This window comes from Protomyctophum bolini (genome assembly GCF_963924005.1).
Source record: "Protomyctophum bolini genome assembly, chromosome: 16".
Lineage (NCBI taxonomy): Eukaryota > Metazoa > Chordata > Actinopteri > Myctophiformes > Myctophidae > Protomyctophum > Protomyctophum bolini.
In genome coordinates, this window is record NC_137877.1 from 26,873,764 (window position 1) to 26,896,090 (window position 22,327).

A 22,327-nucleotide genomic window follows, 5' to 3' on the forward strand; every position below is an offset into this window, starting at 1 on the left:
GTGCAACTCATCTCAGACACTGCTGGGCCCATTTGATAGGCATGTGAAACTAGGCCAAGGAAGAACCTCCATCTCAAATGTTTCAAATCAGTCTCATGGTGGCACTATAGCAGGCCTCTTTACAACTTCGCCTACACAGTAACTTAACCCATTATCTTGGGTCTTTCAACACCCTATTTCTCCATTTCCTTTTCCTCCATTTTTGCTCTTTGAGACATGATGAACACATTCAAATGTTTCATATTCCAATCCGACTGGCTATATGACTGACATTGAGGGACAATACGTTGAGTGAGCCCCACGATTGACACATCCCTGGTGGAGATCTGCTCTCTGAGGATCGAGTGCCTTTTCTAGTTTTGCATAATGTGACTGGAGCATTCTGGCATAAGGAAACCAGAATAAACATTATCACAATATGTTAGTGAAAGGTATTAACACACATCCTGATGTGTCCTTTTTGAGTGGTGCAACCACTCCGTTACGGAGCTGTGTGTGTGGGTGGGTGGCTGGCTGGGTGGGTGGGTAAGAGCACGAAAACAGCATGGCTGGTTTTCACCACCTGTGCGCAACCTAACACACACACACACACACACACACACACACACACACACACACACACACACACACACACACACACACACACACACACACACACACACACACACACACACACACACACACACACACACACACACTCAAGCACATATTAACTGTATGATGATTTCGGGTGTGCCAGTACAGAGGGTACAGTAGAGGGACCCCCACACGGTAACTCTGTCATTTCTCAACCGTTTCGGATGCGGGGCGGCTCGCCGGTATCGGGCTGGCACCCTGGGTGCTTTCCTGTGGGTCAGTACAGTGACAGAAATGACAGTTACCACACTGTAACTGTCATTTCTCAACCTGTGGGTCTGGAACAAACACGTGTGATCTTTTATACTTAACATGTATTATTATTTTACCCGATACATTTTGCATCATCAAGAGCTGCTGAATCAATGTGGCATTCATCCTGTGTGCGTGTGTGTGCGCGCGTGCGTGCAGCAGGGGACGTGTGGGTGCCTCTATGTGTGTGTTGTTGTTGTGGCTATACTGCTGTCGCCCCATCCACAGACTCACGTGGATAATGTAATTAACTGTCTCGTCTTGCTCAGAGCAGGACAGGGCGAGAGAGAGAGAGAGAGAGAGAGAGGGGGACTCGCCACAGAAAAAGTTACCAAGTTGTCTCTGGACTGGGTCGGTTGTGGCGGTGTCGAAACGTTTTCTGTGGGATAACCTCAAAGATATAATGGGATTCCTGCATGACCGCGTTCAGTATTGTGGTGGAAGACGTGTGTGTTGGCTTTTCACATGATTGAGCGACAACAGTTGTTGATAGGGCGTCAGGAGAAGGGCCAATGGGTGCTGTGTATACCATCTGTTGTTGCCGTGATCGCCGACACAACAGGGAGGAAAAGGATGCTATTTTGCGGTGAGACCATTCAGAGAAACTTTCCTACTAATAATAATAAAGTAATAGTAATAGTAAACTTTGTTTGTATAGCACCTTTCATGACATGAAATGCAGCTCCAATTACTTTACAGAGCATTCAAGAAAAAATATAAGCTAAAGCATAAAACAACAATTAAAATAATAGAAAAAAGGCAGTGAATTTGGCAAATCAGTGAGGACATGAATAACACAGATACCGGTAATTAAAAATCAATAAAAGCTAGAGTGAAGAAATAGGTCTTGAGCTGTGAATATAAGCCTGCTGTGACTGTGCAGATGATTTATGCCATGTAAAAGTCAGATTTATACTTCACCCTACGATGATTAAACCAAAAATAGTTCATCTACAAGCTCAGCTTTTAGATCTTCGTAGTACGTGCGCAAAACTGTCATACGACAGAATATAAATTGGGCTTAATACTGTGCATCACTGTGCATGCGTTTGGTCCGACGTACTAACAGTCCGACAAGCATTAGTCTGACACCCTAACCAACCCAACCCTAACCTCACAGGGAAGCCACAGGTGAATAGGATGAGCTGAGCTCCTCTCAAATGTCCTCCCTCTCACACTTGTTCATCACTCCATTTCCCCCTGATTCCTACTGTAGCAGGCAGAAAGCCCGAGCTCCCCGACCGCCGACACAAGAACCCACAGAGTCCAGCGACAGCGAACCAGCTGACGAGAGCCCTTTTGGGCCGGAGCGCACCAGAAGGAAGCCCCGTGACGGCCCAGGGAGCCGACGCAGCACCGCTGGCTCATGGCGCAGCCAGGCCAGCCGAAGCAACGGGGAGGAATCAGATGGGGAATTACAGGCCTTTATCTGCATGAGGGACCAGGCTGACAAAGACACAGAGGTAGGAGAGAGACTGCATGGCCTCACACAGAGTGCATGTGTGTATGGTACGGTATGTATCTATGGTATTTAGGGCAAAACAAATTACGTGTCACACACACACACACACACACACACACACACACACACACACACACACACACACACACACACACACACACACACACACACATATTAATCATTCCTATAGTGTTTGTTCACTAGAGATATCCCTGTACTTCCAGCTCTTTAAAGATAAAATGCATTTTCACGATGGATACCAATTTTATCCAACCAGGAAAGACAACTCACACAGGACACTGGATAAACAAGAAATGAACAGGCAAAATTTGAACTCAAACAGCAGCTGATACATGGGTGATTGGGTACTCTCTCCTGATTGGCTGAATTTGGTAACGCACATGAGAATACATTTTCTGGGTATTAAAGAGCTGGAGACACGGGGAGACCAATGTTACTTTGTATAAAACAGAGAATAGCCAGAACTCTGTTTTTCAAGAATAAGGTACGAGCCGTGAAGCCACTAAGGAAATCGGAACTTCCTGAAAATTCATATAATGGCCTGTTGTGGCGCCGTCATTGGGCCCAAAAAACCCCATAGCTCCATAGAGGTCCATGTATTTAGGCCCAACTTCACCTAGACTGTATTACCTTAATAAACATGGTCATGAATACTTTCGGCTTCCAGTCACTAGTTTAAAGTCTCATTTCTCATGTCATAATATTCTTTTTGGAAAATTATGGTCCCATTTATTAAAAGAATGACCATAAAGTCGAGTATGTTCTGAGGGGCGTGGCTACCGTTACAGTCTATGATCGGGATCCACCCCCCGTTCGAGTAAAAATAAAAACCAACGAAGAAGGGGGGAAGTCCCACCTCGTTGTCTGGGCCAGCCAATGGCCAGCTGGGCCCAAATGGATCTAGAAAGATGGCGATTTACAATTCAAGGACTGACAGGCTTCATCTTACGTCCATATCAGACCCGGAGAATGCTTTGTCCATATTTTTTTTACAGTCTATGGTACGAGCACACACAGACACATTTCGGCCTCGAGCCTTCTTCAGCATGTATTGTATGGCAATGTAGACCCCTATTAGTGAACAAACACTCGCAATGATTAGGCCTACTTTCAGAATATAGAGCTTTTACTTTTCATTTATTTATTTTGTTTAAACCAAGAAATATCACTTGCACCACCTTTAAACAAAGAAATTCAACAAAGAAAAGCCATTCACATGGACAATGAATTTACCAAGATAATCAATAAAGCACATTCTCCTCCACAATTTCACTGTATTATGGATCAAGGCTAAATCAACATGCTTCACCGTTTGCCTCTCTAATCACATTAGTTTGAGTTCCTTGTGACTCTTGACTAATTTAATTTATAACTAGAAAGGTGTGCTCAATAGAGTGCAGATCTGAGCGCAAACCTGCACACTGTTTACAAGGTCCCCAAACATTAACCCTCTCATACGTATTCAGACCTCCAAAGGGGAACAAATTGAGTTTGTCACCTCCTATAAATTACTGGGCATCTGGCTAGATGTGAAGCTCTTTTAAAATACATGTGGAACATCTAAAAAAGAAACTAATGGGAAAAATTGGTTTCCCTTCTAGGAATAAGGCTTGTTTCTCTTTCTCTTTTGTCCAAGCTATAGTTTTGTCTGTCTTTTATTATGGAAATGTTCTATACATGCACACTTCATTATCCGAATTGAAGCCTCTCGATGCAATCTATCACAGTGCCTTACTCTTAATTACCGGTGATAACTTTTATACTCATCATTGTATTTCATATGAAAAACTGGGCTGGCCTTCTCTTGTCACTTGTAGAGAACAACATTGTTTTATTTATTTATAAGGCGTCCGTTGTATTTATCGTCACTTTTAATTCCAAACCCCACAAGATATCTAACGTGCTTACAGACTTACATTACACTTAAAACTCCACGAATGAACAGCGAACAAGGAAAGTCTGCTTTCAGCTTTTATGAACCAATGGCAGAAAATCCAGGACTCTCTGAAGCTGGACAAACTGGTTGAAGCACTACTTGAGGATCCAACGCATAACGACTCCACCTGTTTTTTGTAACCCCAGTGTGTAAGCATCATAATGTCCACTATATTTCACCTTGTGTAAAATGGTGTGATTTGTTTTTGTGATCATGTTGGGCATCCTTGCAAAAGAGAGATCCTCTCAATTGTCTTCCCTGAATAAATAAAAGGTCAATATCCGGCATGCTTGATTGGTTACTTTACTTACTACTGTACATGTTTCTGGTTTCAGTACGGTGCTGTTTGGTGCAAGCTTTGTCAATTACGTCGGCACTCCAAACTGAGGGCTATAAAGACTGACAGCAACCTATTTTCAAATGGGCAAAGAATGAAATAGGGCTTAGTAATTTATGTTTTGTAATAATAATCTAAATCTACAAAGTATAAAAAAATCAAGTGAAGTAAAGTACTGTAAAAGTACGTCAACATTTTACTTGAATACACTTGTAGAATACACTACAAGTGATGCTTGCAGGCAGTGTATGCTAGCTGATATCAGCATAGCTGTGGGTGTTCTAAATCTAAATCACAAACATGATGTGAACAGGTAATGCTGTTACTTCAATGTTATTCTGGTACACACGAGATCACAAAATGTGAAGTTCACGCTTAGCAGCATTTACCTTGCACATTTGCCGTACAATCTGTAAATCAAAACATCTTTGGTGGAGTAGAAAGTAAGACACACACACACACACACACACACGCGGTATTTGGGTTAGGGTTAGGCTTACAGTATAATGACATGCAAGTGGTTCACAAAAATGCACTGCCAAACAATTTAAAAAAATAGTCAAGATCATAACGTGTCACATGCGACATGCTGTGAGCTTGTACTGTAGATATGCAATTATGTTTTTTATTTAATTTAAACCATTATAACTGGGAGAGAGGCATTCATATCCTTTGGCTCAGTGACTCAGGAATACAACGTCCCAAGAAATCACCACTTTTGGATATCTTATCTACAGATTCGTAGTTTCATTATGGAGAATTTTCCCACTCACCCCCACACCCTCTGCAGATCGACCCAATATACTCAATTCTCAAAATTGACCCCCCCCCCAAAAAGGGACTGATTTCAAAATGATATAGTACAATGCAGGACATGTGCGCTCCTACTTGGAACAATAACAGATTTGCATGGGAATTAGATTTTGGGGTGGAAATTCCAGGGAAATTCCAGTATTTCTCTAATTAACTCTGCATCATTTTGTGTGCGACAGAATTTGATACAATTTAAAATATGTCATAGACTGCATTACTCTGCATTACACAAAAATGTACCCGTCGGTTAGCTCCAACTGCCCAAGATGTCACCATTCTCCTGCATCTCTCGGCCACATGTTCTGGTCCTCTAGTGCTACTGAAGGACTTCTGGTCGGGAGTTTTTGAATGCTTCTCATCAATGGGAGATATACTACGCCCTAATCCTTATACTGCTATCCTGGGGGTGGTCCCAAGAGAGGCCTTTTTAGGGATAAAGTGCTATTGCTTTCTCCTCATTGCTGGCCCGAACTTAAGGCTCATACTACAAAACTGGAAGGCAGAAAAACCTCCCTCTGCGGCCCAGTGGATTCAAGAAGTCCTGTATATGTTAAAGCTGGAGAGAATTAGATATAATGTCCACAGTTCACAGGAGAGATTTGACAGAGTCTGGTCTACGTTTATCTCATATATTGAAGATTTTACATTTCCCTAAGGGGAAGGGGAGGGGAAGGGAGATCAGATCATCAGAGCACGTGCTCCGTGACCCTTCCCCCTAATGGGGATTGGAGTGGACGGGGCCGGAATGCATCCCTTCCGAAGCCACGATTGCTGGTGGTGGTACTATTGACTATAGAGCGTCGCAGTCCCGCCCCCTCGAGAGACCCAGAAAAAAGAAATCACCGTTCATTTTCCTCATAGACTTTTCAGAAAGTATTTATTTAAAGACGTTTACACCACGGACAAAACCAACTCTTGTAGCGACAAATCATGACAACAAACACAATTTTTCGGGCTAAACAAATAATTAGAAAGAAGACGAAAACGGCAGGTTACAACACTTTTTTTGTTGTTTGTCCAAAATATTGTGTTTGTTGTCATGATTTGTCACGACAAGAGTTGGCTTTGTACGACGCTTATAAGGTCTTTAAATAAATACGTTTTGAAAAATGCATTGGGAACCATTTCCTGGGCCTGGCGTCGTCATGAAAGGGGGCGGGACTGCAACGCTCTATTGACTAACATTATTTGCCATATCAGATTCAGATGTGTTTTTTGTGTCTTATTTTTTATACCAATTTGGTATTTGATCGTTGTATTTATGTCTGCTGTTTCTGGACGGGGGAGGGGGGTGGGGTATAAAAATGGAATTGTTTCGACAAGAATAATAATAATACAAATAAAATAAAAACTGGGAAAGCATCTGTATCATTTTAGAGTTAAGCTATATATAATAGCAACATACGTTTTTCAGAAAACTCTTATGCTGTGTTCACATGGGCAGATGCAAAGATTCATTCATTTTCAATAAACGCCGGCACAAGACATTTTCAGATGTGGGTCCGCAGTCAAATACTTTTGGGGGTTCTAGGCTGAAATTTACTGATTTAGAAGGCATTTGTAGAATCGGCCTCAGGTCCTAATGAATTAAATGTTCACCCACTACATAATGACATGCCGAAAACAGGGAAACCAGGTTGAAAGTATAGTTGTGTTAATCTTTGCCAGCGACACTGTCAGGAGTTCTTCTGATCCACCTTTTGGTACTCTGGACACACTGGTGGTGAGACACCGTGAAAGTGCTTCTGCTGACGAGGTCATCATGTGATTCTAGCACCAGTGCCTGAGAGCAGTGTGAGTGAGGTAAAGGGACTCTTTGTGTGCGTGCCACTCACAGGACACAGTGAGGACATTGTGGCTATTAAATGAATTTCCTGGTTTGACATGTAGGCCAGCCATGCAAAGAGATCAGGAATGTGAGCCGTTCACCGAAACATCCCCAACAGTTCAGATACACTACACCTGATTGACTGAGCAATGTGCCGTGTTGTGAGCCTGTATATTTTCTATTTTTGAACATCAATAATTCTATTACAAGTTTTTTAATATACATTCAATTGATTATTTTGATTAACTTTTTCACCCCCAAGTGCAGCTATAATCGATGGAACTATTAATTAACATATGATTTAACTGGCTAAAGCTGTCACACAATCTAGCCGAGAACTGAATTCTGGGCCCATTGGGTGTGGCAAGATTCAAAAGAAAATAGTTGTCATCGCCACAACGCACCACACCCACTACTGGGATTTAAATCTTGTTTAATTAAATGATGGGGAATCAAAGAATCCTAGAAGATACAATGAGGTTATGCAACGTTTGGCAAAAGGCACACAGCTGATTTAACTTAATTGAGTGACTTGCATATATCTTGATCTGTTTTGACTTTCAATGTGATGTGTGATGCCCAAATGTTCCCCTAAAAATATATTTTTGTTCTTTGTGTGTGTGTGTGTGTGTGTGTGTGTGTGTGTGTGTGTGTGTGTGTGTGTGTGTGTGTGTGTGTGTGTGTGTGTGTGTGTGTGTGTGTGTCTTCTATAGGAATGGGAGAAGCTGAACTATGACATACACACTCTGCGTTATGCCAGGCGAGAGGTCAGCACGCGATGGAAGAAAATTCTACTGCAACTTGGTATGTTCTATTTTGAACACAGATTCTTTCATTAGGCTATACTTCCTTCATTCTCTTGGTTCCCAGTGGAAGGCTGTGACTATCTGCTTCCATCTGGTCCTATCCTGTGCAGCATGTTGTGGTTCCCAGTGGAACATATAAGGCTGTGACTATCTGCTTCCATCTGGTCCTATCCTGTGCAGCATGTTGTGGTTCCCAGTGGAACATAAGGCTGTGACTATCTGCTTCCATCTGGTCCTATCCTGTGCAGCATGTTGTGGTTCCCAGTGGAACATAAGGCTGTGACTATCTGCTTCCATCTGGTCCTATCCTGTGCAGCATGTTGTGCCTCTCCCCATGCTAGGTTTGCCATCTTCAGTTCAGAGGTCACAGTTCTTTGCCAGGTTATTTTTGCCCTCCCAATTGTTTCCCCTTTCCTGGTGGGGTCCATCTCAAGGCTACTTTAGGAATGAGATTTAAACAAAACCCAATGTATAATGATAGACTACTTAATGCCTCACTATATGTAAGCTTTTTCAATGAATAAGATGTACCTTTGTCCAATCTTTATGGTAGATTATGTTAATACAATATAATTAACCTACACACAGATTCAATTTATCCCCCGAGCAGCGCAGGTCAGCTCTATTAGCTCAAAAGGTAAAAATGTCAGCACTTGCTCGATGGTATGAAACCGTCTTCAAATCTAGGGTATAAAGAGGAAAGTTACATAGTGCTGCTTTAAATAAATCACTTTAACAGTATTCCTCCTATTACAGATTATGATTTCTTCAGCCATATTAATGTCACAAACCCCCAACTTGACAGTTATTAAGCCACGGACCACTGTTTCAAATGGTACAGTATTGCAATAATTTCACGTAAACTGTAGCTCTCTCACTCTCTCTCCCCCCCACTACTACCCCCCCCCCCCCCCCCGCCATCTCTCTCTGTAGGCTACCAGTGTGAGGTGGAGGCCCTGCTGTCAGTGAACAAGCAGAACTTGCTGGCTATGGACTGGGAGCACCTGAACAGAGCCAGTCAGTTGATACAGCGGCTACTGGATCAAACCTCTCTGTTCCCTTCTGGGACAGGAACCTCGGACAGATACCTCTACGTTATGGTACACAACACATGACCCACAATGAATGCATTCATTAGCCCACTTCAACCATATGTTGAGTGGAGTCCCTCAGGGCTCCATAAAGTATATACTATAAAGTACAACTCTTATGTGAAACGTAATTAGTGGAGGAGGTCCTTCATTCTACTGTCAGTGTGCACACAATTTGATCAATCCAGAAGTTTGTAAGATTAGATCCAGACATGCACGAATGCATTGCACTCACACATACACACACAATGCATTATAGCTCTTAGAAAAGTTCTTCCTAACCTCACACTCTGCCTCTCTCGCTCTCTCTCCTCCTCCTCCTCTTTCTCAGGACCGTTTGGTTTCTCTGGACAGTGCTGAGGACTTCATCGCATTGGCGAAGCAGAAATACCCCAAGACAGAGAGCTGAGAGAGAGAGAGAGAGAGAGAGAGAGAGAGAGAGAGACGAGCATATGTATGAAGAGAAAGAGGCTGGGTCTGGGGAACGTTGAAAAATATTTTTTAGTATTAACTGCAGTAAATGTTTGAAACCTAATATTTTATGAAAATGAACAGTCACATACCACTTACTTTTTTTCTTTGCTTATCAAGACAACTGGTATATTAAACATACTATGTTGTTTGACTTAACTTTTATTTATTATATTATAGTCTGGTTATTCATCATTGTCCAGGTTTATCCAACCGACGGCAAACTCGGATGCAGCACATATCAGATTCAGCAGAGCCCAAAGATTGGATAATGAGGGCAGTGCGTATTGCCAGGTGGGAATGTGTTGTCACATAACAAATAGCCTTGTTTATTCACAAAGCAATGAGGAAATAGCATTAGATCATCAACACTAAGTTACGGTACTGTCAAAGGAGAAATGCACTGGTGAAGGTGATTAGTACTGATTACCCAAATCTGTGTGCAGTCCTACTGCAGCCAACAGTTTTGGCTACGGTTAGAGTGAGGGTTGGCTGAGATCAACTCCAGGGACACAGATAAGCACATGGTGACACAATTGGTCCACTGTCATATTACCCCAAGTTTATAGCCCTCTCGATTCACCAATGGTTAACTGAAGGGGGCAACATCGAATGCCAGATGATAACCTATATTTATCACGTTCCCAGCATTAAGTTGTCTAGGCTGAGGGGGTGATAGCTGCTGTGTCTTCCCTAGGGATAATATGGCACACGATGCCTGCCCTTTTCCACTATAGCAGTTGCTGCTGCAAGTTCAAATCGACAAGTGTACAGGTATAAAAGAGTGGATGACATTCCAAAACACAAAAAAGTATTTAACATTTTGCAGAATTTCAGTACAATTCAAGCACAACTCAGAACAAAGCCAGATAACAGGACACAATACACATAAGGAGCACAGTCAACATAGAAAGTAGGAAAACACTGGCTGCCAGCCTTAATGTCTTTATGCAGCCATTCTGTGAACCACTGAAGGTCGCTGTTTTCCACTCCAGATTTTGGTTGTCTCCTCAGCCGTGACAGACTCTTTGCACATCATCCACATAACCATGTCTGAATGCCCAGTTTCATCCATGTTTGACACGGTGACTTCCTCATGCGTATCACTGGCAGTGCGCGGGGGCACTTTAGCTGAACTGACTGACCGGTCTGGTCTGGTCTGTTGCAGAATAAACCCTAAAGAAGGTAGGGCTGTAGCTTGTACTGATTGATCGGCAGTCATATAAACTATAAACTATATAGGGAAGATACAGAAGCAGACCTAACAGAGCAAGGACTGAGTCCTTTTTATCACTCCCTTCACTCAGGGAAAATAAAGGTTTGGGTATGTGATTCTCTTTTTATGATGTATTGTTTGTCCTTGTTTGGTTAAAAGCACTTATATTGGCATTATTTAACAATATTGTACTATATGTAATTATATAGCTTTCATTAATTTACAGATAGCCTACTGTATCTCTTTATTGTATATCCATAATTTCCCCCTAAGCTATTTGAACCAGCAGAGGTTCGACTTGTCCAGCAGATGGCAGCATAGACATAATATAATATAATCATGTTATTGTCTGCTTTGTTCTATAGGTAGGCTTATTAGTGAGACTGGCTTTTACATTATGAACCCTCAAGAAGTCTCTGTTACAGTTACATTATTAAACTAGGTTACAAGTTTGATTATGTTGCTGTATGTGATGTTGTGGATATACAAAATAAACGACACTAAAAAGAAGTCTTCGTTTTCATACAGTAGGACTGATCTACTTACTGGTCCCAGTGGGGTGAAGCACAGCCCGGGAACAATGAGGCAGCGTTTAGTTCTGATGACACACACAACCGGGACAAACTTCCAGAGAATCTGAGAGACTCTGCATCAACACCGAGAATTTTAAATCCAGCTCCACTGCCCTTTATTAAAATGTTCAGCCTACTAGTACTACTTAAGTTTGTGCAACTTTTCAAAAGTATTTATATCATATTTATAAATCTTATTATGGGACTATTACATGCAGACATGTGTTCAAGCTTATCAACTGGAACCAATTTCGAGGCTATACCATGTGTAAGTAGGTCGGGAGAGGCTTATTGTTGGTATCAGCCAATAACACGGGAGTCTGTCCCCGTTACAATGTGCCAGACCCATGGGAGACTTGCCACACCCGTGACCCAAGCTGTGCTACTCATACACTGAGTTGGCAGTGCCCGGGATGAGTGCCGGATTTATAGGAGTTGAGGCCCCTCGGCTAGAGTCATTTCTTAGACCCCCACGGGCGTTTGTTTTGGCCAAAAAAAGGTTTTGTGGAAGGGGAAGTGAATGAGTGTGTCAAAAATGTTTGATCAGAACAAGGCAATTTCAGTTCCTGTTTCTCACCCACAATGTTGATACATCATATTACTTAAACATTTTGTTACCATGTATTGTGCAATTTGTGCCATCAATATTTGCAGCTTTGACTGCAAATGTGCTTCCTCTTTCCATCCAACCTGAATTAACAAGTTACCAGCAGTTGCCACCACAGCTGTAGTTGTATGATGAAGGGGGGTTATGGGAGGGGCTGATAGTGTGATGTCACTATATTACCGTTTATTTCATTGGCCCGTTTGACGGTCAAGGGTTCAGCCTCCAGGAAGAAACCCTAAATACAAAGTTAATACACCATTGCACATAAAAACGACTCCAGGGTGTCTAATGAAGCATCATCCAGTGTGCACACTGGATGATGCTCCAAAACCTAAAAAGGGTTTATTTGGTTCCTTTATTACACCATGGATGTGACGCTTCGAGCCACTCTGCTCTTTAGACTTTTTGTTAAATCCCATGGACCAGGACCAGTGACCTGCACATGCACCTGATTATGCCATGGACCATGGATTGGTTGAGACACAGTGGGATGGGATGCATTGCATAGGAAGTACCAAAGCATTAATCTAGACCATATCCCCTCCCAACACAACAGTGCTCCACTCCACAGGTTGATTCTTAGTCAGGGTGGTGGTCCTTGGTTCACAATCAGTTGAAAACCCCAGGTTCACAGCATGGGTAAAGTTACTTGTCCAGATACTGTACCATAATATATAAATATGAGAAACTATTTACTGACTTAGTACATTAGTATGTACTTTTGCATACAGTATGTATATAGTCTCATTTGTGCCCAGAGAAAGTCCAATATTGTATTCAGATCTACTGTAAAGTTGGCCGATGGTCAAGGCTCCAAGAACAGTCAGAGATGCCATTTAAGGGTTTTTATTTACTCCCTAAATACAAAGTTAATACACCATTGCACATAAAAACGACTACAGGGTATTTACTCCTCCACCAAATTCCAATACAGCTTTTTTCAGTGCAACAAAGAAATGGCAAAATAACACTGGCCAAATATAGAAATGACGAAAAGATAAATTCTTCAGGCAACACTATTAACCAACAGGATGAGAACTGGGAATAGGGATTTTATCTGCCATCTTTAATGCCCACAACCAACTAACTTGTCTGTCCCTGCAGCCTCCCTTAAAACACTAATTTTATGTTTTTTGTGGTGGTTCTGGACCGACTCTATAACTGGCACTGCACTCCCTGTGGGGGTGTGGAACGCGTGTGTCGAATGGGAAGGTGGTGGGTCAAACAGTTCTCGAGTTACGTGCATTACAACCGTACAACACTACACACACGTACGCACGCAGTATACGCATGTATGCAGAGACGTGGCGCATAGATATTCCACTGTGTTAGGTTCTTCGCTTAGTACGCTTACATATCATACTTTATGACTTTTATGAATTTTATGTATTACCATGTTTTGTTCTTGCTTAGCAATGCTTACTGTAAATCACTCTGGAAGAGCGTCATGCCTAAATTGTGGTACCTAGCTCATATACCTCATTTTGTATTTGAATCCTCTCATACTATTGGGAATTTGCACACATGAATGTTATTAATGGACTATACTATACATACACGCAGACATTGTTTTCCAGTTTATCAACTGGAACCAAGTGTTTCAGGACTATACACATATACCTTCAGTCACACCATGAGGCACAATGACATAACGAGTGTGACAAAATGTTTGATTAGAACATGGTAATTCCAGTTCCAGTTTCTAAGCTATATGAAATCTGCTCTCCCCAGAGCTTCCGTCTGCCAGGCCTACACATTCATCATTGCATCTTTTTGTGTGGCGATAGCTTTTTGTCTATCAAACCCTAGCTTGTTTATCATTCTATTGTGAAGAAGAATTTGATTGGGTGGCCTAATCAATGCAGAGATGATTCCACTCATCTGTGACACGTTTGATTTTTACATTGTAACATGTTATTGAATCGTATAAATACCACTGATGATCACCAGCAAGAAACACCAGCATGACTGTAGTATAAATTACAGTTCAAACAAGCACCAGCATACCAGCAAATACCAACAACATACAGGCTGTTCACCATGTATGACCACTGACCAGCAAGTTGACCAGCTGTTCTGGTATAAGCTGGATACGAAGAACTAAAAAACATCGCATGGATGATTGATTGATTGAAATATTTATATTTAACAGTTTGCAGAATTACAGTACTGGGACGTATCCTCAGTAATGTATCCCAAGGTCATCTGGGTTTCGGGTATGGCAACATCATACCCGGCCCTCACTCAGGTGACCCAGCCGGGGTGACCAAGTCCCGACTTATGTCCCAGTAGCTACCCTCGATCAGTCCCATTAGGGAAAGACAGGTCACACAGACCGCCGCTCCAGTGTAGAGTGTAGAGTAGACCACAGTCCACACTGTTCTTCCTCTTTTCATCTCTCTGAATTAACAAGTTAAAATGATACCAGCAAGCCTTACAGAACAGAGACAACCAAGGGTGTTAACATATATATTTTTTATGCACTTGATATAATGATATAGATATGCTCATGCACTTATTTTGTCTTATACCCCATGGTTTGTATATGGAAAATAGTCAAGGTATTGCAATAAATGTAATGTAAATAAAAGTGACTTTGCAAACTGCTCTGGTCCATGCAGTACTTACATAAACTAGTTGACAATTTCGTTTTTGAGAGCACATACGCCTTCAAATATGATATATAACAGCATGCTAAAATCTTTGGCAACATTCTGAAAACATGTCACTGTTTCCAATATTTCATTTTTAAAGTCACAGCAGACTGATGCTCTTTTCTGAATTATTTTGTGGGTTGCGGACACATCATTATGGGTCCCTTTAGGGTTTATAATTATCATCATTTCAAGACAAAAAACGTTAAAAAAGGCATTTTTTTCCTTTTTCATGAATTAAAAACAAATTCAGAAAAATCAAAGAAATTCCTTAAATTAGAAAAGTAGTAGTGAAAGTATTTACATGTTTGGGAAACACTAGCTGCTTTAGAGTATACCCACTGCTACTTTATAATATAAATATGAGCTACTCTTTTCTAATATACAGTACTACAACTATTAGTGTAATTTAGGAAATGTAAGACCTAATATATTTATTGTATATTAGATGTTAAATTATGCAAATGGTTACATACAAGTATACACTGAATTTTCATGTATTCTAAAGACGTTCATGGAGCAGGTTAATTTTTATTTTAAGGACTTGGGTACATTTGTTTTGCAGGTCCATGAACGCATATTATGTGTAAGCCAGATACTATTACTTACTGGTCATACTGTATACTGTACAAAGAGGAAGGATGTCAGTTACAAAAGGTCTGTGTCAGAACACCCACACAGAATCCAGCCGACTTGCTGACTTATGATGATGTAGCACTTCTACACATCAAGAATTTAAAATAAAGTAAGTAGCCGCAATGCATTGTTGTTGTTTGTTTGTTTGATGTTTTAGTGGGAATACATTATTGGTCATCTTTCTAGTGAGAAGCAGCAGGGCCAGACCACCATGTGGATGGCAGGAGCTGGGTCTGTGTTTGTGTCTTTGCTGCTGCATCTCTCAGGTATGAAGTATTTCTCAATCCTTGCTTGACAAATCACCAAATGAGAATGTTTATGTTCATTCACATACAAGGAATTTGACTTGGTGCAGAAAACACTGGCCATTGAAGGTTTGAAGAATAATAACGCAGTCATTTTGGCTATAAGGGTGCACCGGTGCAGTCTCACCCAACTTTAATGGGCGGATTCTGCCAATGCTTTTCAATGTGAACTGAGTGCTTTTTTAAATAGAAATCCGCAAATGGCAACAAACTGCTCGGTTCCCAACAAACTGCTCTGTTCCCATTATAAAGCATTGGCAGAATCCGCCTGCATAGGTAGAATTAAAGTTCATTGTTTAACGCACCCTAAGCAATCTTTGTCTGTTGTACCCATTTCTGAAATGTATAAATGTCAAAATTGTGATAAACAGAAAATGTATGTAAGTTAATCAATGATTGAATGAATGAGATTCCAAACAGAAATTAGCAAATTACATCCTGTCCCATGCTTCATAACTTATTCTGTTGAAGCATTAGCTAAATAAATAAATCGATAATTATAATATTGAAATTAAGAGAAAAGTAAACAACTTCGTATTTCTACTGTGCTGTTTTCCATTCTGTATTGTGGTTCTGTTGTGCCCATTTGTAAAGTCCAGTGTTGTGTATTTGTGTATTTCTACCGTTCTGTTTCAGTAGCTCTTGGGGAAACAAACATCTGTGCCTTTAAGGGGTCAGCGGTGGATCTGAACTGTTCTATCACACCCATTTCAAGCAAGAAATGGTTTACTGCAAACTGGAATGGCCAACAGCATCAATATGACAATCTGAAGGAAGTCTCAGGAGATACAAATCGTTTGATGTATAATGGATCTGAAAAAAGCAGCTCCACTCTGACAATCCATGATGTGAATGAGAGCGATGTAAATACATACTTGTGCTTAGCTGATAATGACCATTCAGAATTGAATTCGTCCCGTGGAATTAGTCTCAGGGTCGCAGGTACAGTAGTACTGTGTCAGTAATTTATTCATATAGTAATCATAAATAATCAATGTAATATTAATGCTTTTATCACATTCTATCAATCCAGACCTAAAGGTACATGTGACTCATACAGATGGAAGAGTGATACTGACATGTGCTGATAAATGTACTCTGAAATACAATATTACTCCGATACCAACATACAGTTTTTATCAGAATAATAAGTTAATTCCATCCGGTCAGAACTTATCTCCCTCTCATGCCAGTTTCTCCTGTGCTGTAACTGGCCATGATAATTTCCGCTCACCTGCAGTGTGTGAGTATGAATCAAAGTTTATTGCATCAAGCTATACTATATATTTTGGGTGAACTGTTCTAGATGTAGAATATTCATCATAATATCTGATATTATTATGATCATTTGAACTGATGTTTCAGTTCAAAGCATTATCAAACAGTGCGATATTAAATGTCATATTCTTAAATGCATTTAGATGTAACTCTGCCTGTACTCTCTACTTCAGGTGTTAATACGGATGGGTTGTGCTGGAGGGTGAATTATATCAACAGGGAAATCTGTGCCCTGACAAATACTTCAGTGGAAATATCCAGTGATTACTCATATCCCAGTGGTGTTCAGGTGACTAAGGCATTCTGGTACATTAAATGGATAAAACCGGATGGTCCTGGTCCTGGACCTGTAGACATTTCTTCTGACGCAAACTATAGCGGCCGTTTTGAGTATGATGAAAACACTCCAAAACGCCACAAACTGATACTCAAAAACCTGACGAGCAAAGATTCTGCAGAATACAAATTCAGATTTCAAACAGATGGTGAAAAATATTCTGGCGATCCTGGAGTCATATTAAATATAACTGGTAAGTATTTGTTTTTCTCTCGCTAGGTTTCTTATTCAACCTGACTAACTACTTGTTATCATGGTCTTCATGGTAAAGGATCTCATAACATTTACCCACCAGCTCTGACAGTGACAGTGAGTCCTGCTACCACGGTAACAGAGGGACAGAGAGTGACACTGTCCTGTATAACCAGCTGTCCTTTGAGTGGCTTCAGCCCCATCTACATCTGGTACCAGAACAATCTATTCCTAGAGCAGAACCAACACAACTATGTGACGCTAGAGAGTCTAGACCCAGTGTTGTTCAGTCAGCATGCAGGAAACTACTCCTGTGCTGTCAAAGACAGAGAGAGTTCCAGAAGTCCAGAAATTACTCTTCTCAATGTCAGATGTGAGTATACAGTACATACTAAATTACTTCTCTTCTATAAAACTACATTTCAATAATATCATCAATAATAATTGATATTATTCAGAATTATACCAGAATTCCCTTTTTCTTTTCAAAAGTAGGCATGTGCACAGAGGGATGTATTTGTTCTATACTGTAGGTCTACAAGGAATGCTTATTTTCCTTTTAGTATTAATATGCTCTACTACAGTAGATGCTATTATTACCTATTGCATTCATATAAGTATGTATGTATACATATCCTGTATGTTTGTAGGCATCATGTATTTCGGTTACCGTTCTAAATATCAACTTTACTACTGAAATATACTCATATTAGACTGTCCAAAGACCCCCTTGGTGTCAGTGAGCCCCTCTGGTGAAATATGTCTGGTACAAGAATTGTTCTACGTCACAAAAGTCTTTGGGCCAGAACTATGTCATGAACATAAGCCTTGAGGATGGTGGAGACTACTATTGTACAGCCACAAATGAAGTAGTAGTACTATCCAACTCATCACTGTAACAAGTGAGTTTTTCAATTGTTAACAGGCTAAGGAAACAGGTTAACACCCCAATAATACAAATTAAATTAATTAATAAATAATCCAATATCCTCAAACAATTGCTTTTTATCTTTTAGCATATTCATTTTTGTATTGACTGGACAATGCCAAGCTAATTAACTGTATTTACGTCTTTCATATGGCTACCTCATACCTCCAGATAAAGGGACATCGAGGGCAGGTATAATTGTGGCTGCAGTCATCGCCGTATCCTGCCTCTTCCTGTTTCTGCTCATCTACCTGGGAATCAGGTTACACATAATACAAAGACATCTCATTTAAATGTCCAGCCAATATACAATGTGCTTATTAACATGCAATGGTTAATTTTTTCACCGACACAATTCAGGATGAGGAAATATCTGATGTCTGTCACCGAGCCTCATCGAGGCTCAGTGCCTCGTCACGCTATACAAAGGGGACAGGTGAGGATGACTGAAAAACAGCATGTGTGTGCGTGTTGTGTTCTGTGTGTGACAGTGTGTGTGAGCTTGCATGTGTGCGTGGGCGTGTGCGTGCGTATAGTAGAGTGTGAGATGCAAATATAATTCACTTCTTTAGTAACTATATAGCACATACGCATGTGTGTGTGGATACATGTATATCGTTAGGTAAGATAATATTTTGGTTTAGTTCTTTTTGATTTATTTCAACATTCCATATCAGTTGCCTTGAAACCCTTTACTTTTGATTTTACTTTATGAAACTCACCGTAACTTGTTATACCTATTTTGTCATTTGTCTTTACACCCTTAACCCTTTGTTTGAGTGGCTGCTTGGGAGTTGGGGAAGGCGGGAGCGTCATATTTTCATGTAGTGTATCAGGCCCCTAGACTGGTGCATAACACTGTAGATGTTTTGCGAGAGGGTAAGAAGAGTGAAAGAGAGAGATAGAGATGCGGGTATGCTGTGTCCTGTGTAAGAACTAGATAACCAAGTAGATTTCATTATCTTGTCTGTCTTTGATGTCCACCAGAGCCATAGAGTATAGACAGAGTTGCGATATTGAGGGGGCAGAAAACAGCCCGGTCACGTGGTTCATGTACTCGGGTGAGCCCATGTAGCCGTCATTGGACTGGCCCCATGAACTGAATGTAGTTGTCGTAAGTTAACTCCGTCTTACTCTATGGCTCTGATGTCCACCAGAGAGTGTCTGCCCCCGATCATGGCAACATCTCAGCCACACCCACAGGGCCTTCCTCTGCAGAGCAGACACAAACCCGAGGGCCACAGGACGATGTCAACTACTCCACCGTGCACTTCTCTCGCCCTAAGAACCAGGAAGTGCCTCAACATTCCAATGATCAGACGCAGAGGGACGAAGGGGATGTGCAGTATGCCACGGTCAACTTCAACAAGTCCAGTGCCTCCCCCCGGTGAATATCTCCTGCCATTACTACTATTACTATTATAGTACCTCTAGTTTGCACAGTGTGTAACATTGTTTATTTATGATAATGATGTTTCCTTTTGTTTGGTTGTTAAAGCACTGTGTTGTAAATAACGTGCAATAGTCTATTACCAGACTTTTATATATATATTATTATTCCCTGATTTACACAAATCAAGGTTCAAGGTTCAAGGTTTCTTTATTTTGTGGGGGAGGGAGAAATTTGTCTTGGACCCCAAGGACCTGCCCTGCAGCTTACAGATACAATACAATACACAATACAAGACAACAAAGGCACACAGTGACCCGTACAACATTTAAGTACCACATATCAACATACCTAGTGCAAAAAAGAGGAAGAACATCACCTCAAAACCTTTGCAAGTTCCCAAGTGGGCGCATCCGGTGAAAGCCTGAATTACGCTCAATGTAAACAGGAAGTAAACAAGGGGGGGTGGCTCTCAAGGGAAGGCGCTCATAGATACGAAAATGTCTAAATCGATTAAAATACAACTACGAGAGTCTTAATCTAATTAAGGCTAAGGACAGACCACACATCAAAATCACACATAATTGTCTTTGTTCTTTTGTGTCATCAGATCCAGTCAAGGACAGGCTAATGATGTCTCTGACGTGTATGCCACAGTCAACAAACCACCCAGAGTTTGAAGACAACAGATCAAACTCCTACTCTATCTCTCAGACAATATACTATTTAATAACCTGCTTTCGCTGCATGCAGATTTAATTAGTGAGCAGGCAGGGTTTTAGTGACTTGCTCAAGGGCAAGTCAGCAGAACTTGCCAGTTGTCAGACATGCTGCGTGTTTATTTGCTCGAATTCAATGTGTGAACTTTTGAATTTCTTGTGGTATTTGGTTTATTTGACATTTTTTTATTGTTGCCGTCTCACTAGATAGAGGCAATAATGTGAAATATCGTTTTCTTATTTTCTCTTTCATTTCCAAACATTTAACTTTTTCTTACTCTTTTTTATTGTTGATGTCTCAACAATGAGGCAATGAAACATTGTATATTGTATTTTGAAGTATGATCTCCTGATAATAAAAACTAGTTACAAAAATGTGTATGTTTATTTAAGCTGCCCTGAGAGCAGGATTCAAAAGCTGCCCTCAGAGCAGAAAATAACATGGATGTATAGCTTGCAGCTTGCTAAATGTATTAATGTTTAAAAGTTGTACCTTATGAGAGCAGTAGTTGCAGGAATTGGTGCAAATTCAGCAGGAGCAGAGGAGAATTCAGTAGGACCAGAGAGCAGGTTTGGTAGCTGGAGCAGAGTGATGCAATATGGCTGCTGCTCCAAATTTCTAAATTCCATTGCACCTGCCTCCCACTCTTGCTGATTGGACGATTGGCCAATGAAATTGAACGCTGCCCTCAGAACACACGACATCTGCCTGAGCAACTGTCCAGACCTTCTTGTCCAGAAGATGGCAGCATAGACTCATATTGAACATGAAGTCAGGGACAGATGTAGTCTATATTAATAGGTAGAATCCTATTAAGGTATCCTTTGCTAGATATGGGTTGTGTGGTTGTGTGCTTGTGGCTGTGTTTGTCCAGACATTTAGGATGTGAGACCTTGGGCTTGGGGGCTATAACTGAGCATAAACGCAGAAATATCCAATTATTGTGTTTTTCCACAGTTTGTTTACATCAACGTTATGATGTGACATACAGTGTAGCAACACATATCTGTAGTCATCAATGGGATTGGGATATGACTCCTTTGTTTTTTTAAAGGAAAATGTCTCTGCAGGTCCAGCTAGGACACTGCCTGGTTTGAATGTGTGATGTCAGTCCTTGGCTTCAACGACTATTGAAATGGACCTTGATTCATTAATAGCGACTTGAATGTCCTCCAGACAAAATGAGCTCAACTATATCCCAAATGAAGATCACGTTTCTCACACACGCACATGCACACACACACACACACACACACACACACACACACACACACACACACACACACGCACACACACACACACACTCACGCGCACACATGCACGTGCACACTCACACGCACAGTTACTCTGACCTAGATATTGTTCTCCAGCAGAAGGCCCCTCACTGAGTTTGGGGAAACAGATGTGGAACTAAATGAGGGGAGACACTGAGGCAAGGGGAGGACCTTGAGGGGCGGACCAACGCTCTGGCAGGGTTAACAGGCATTGTGCTGCACTGCACACACCTTGTTCTCATTATGCTGCCCTGTGTGTGCAAAAGAGGTGTGTGTGTGTGTGTGTGTGTGTGTGTGTGTGTGTGTGTGTGTGTGTGTGTGTGTGTGTGTGTGAGGGTGTGATGCTGATGTCATTGTTGAACCTCACTGAAATATTGGCCTTACCCCCACTCTGTACTCTGAGTCTCTGACAGATGGAGGGAGAAAGAAAGAGATAGCACATCATTATTTAAATAAGGATATGAAAACAGTCTTAGACGTAGCATTGTACAGTATATACAGTACATTTGTGTTCATTTATGACCCCAGGGTCATCTCGGACCCCTACGGGTCCATAACATTTGTA

The 22,327-nt window shown here is 41.1% G+C and overlaps 2 protein-coding genes across 3 annotated transcripts; both read left to right on the forward strand.

Annotated features, from left to right (window-relative positions):
* Positions 1–1,375: 1,375 nt before the first annotated feature.
* LOC308330604 (melanoregulin) lies at positions 1,376–9,591 on the forward strand (the record flags this gene model as incomplete). The annotated part of the gene is made up of 5 exons (XM_080785544.1): positions 1,376–1,474; positions 2,105–2,351; positions 7,999–8,089; positions 9,025–9,191; positions 9,514–9,591. The coding sequence occupies exons 1-5, from the start codon at positions 1,401–1,403 to the stop codon at positions 9,589–9,591; spliced, it is 657 nt and encodes a 218-aa protein (XP_080641670.1). The 5' UTR covers positions 1,376–1,400.
* Positions 9,592–14,979: 5,388 nt separating this feature from the next.
* On the forward strand, positions 14,980–20,854 carry LOC308330296 (uncharacterized protein). Of its 2 annotated transcripts, none has more exons than XM_080785132.1 (9): positions 14,980–15,604; positions 16,280–16,585; positions 16,677–16,886; positions 17,095–17,451; positions 17,554–17,823; positions 18,550–18,640; positions 18,739–18,814; positions 19,536–19,765; positions 20,379–20,854. In XM_080785132.1, the coding sequence occupies exons 1-9, from the start codon at positions 15,550–15,552 to the stop codon at positions 20,446–20,448; spliced, it is 1,665 nt and encodes a 554-aa protein (XP_080641258.1). In that variant the 5' UTR covers positions 14,980–15,549; the 3' UTR covers positions 20,449–20,854. The 2 variants fall into 2 exon arrangements, with proteins under 2 accessions (XP_080641258.1, XP_080641259.1); XM_080785133.1 differs by having other exon boundaries at positions 16,283–16,585.
* Positions 20,855–22,327: the final 1,473 nt, after the last annotated feature.

What these genes read in the sequence shown, in the direction of transcription:
- LOC308330296 (XM_080785132.1), top strand. Translation starts at nt 15,550, where the DNA reads ATGTGGATGGCAGGAGCTGGGTCTGTGTTTGTGTCTTTGCTGCTGCAT. An exon ending in AATTAGTCTCAGGGTCGCAG is followed by an intron (nt 16,586 to 16,676) that starts GTACAGTAGTAC and finishes CTATCAATCCAG; the next exon opens with ACCTAAAGGTACATGTGACT. An exon ending in TACTCTTCTCAATGTCAGAT is followed by an intron (nt 17,824 to 18,549) that starts GTGAGTATACAG and finishes TCATACCTCCAG; the next exon opens with ATAAAGGGACATCGAGGGCA.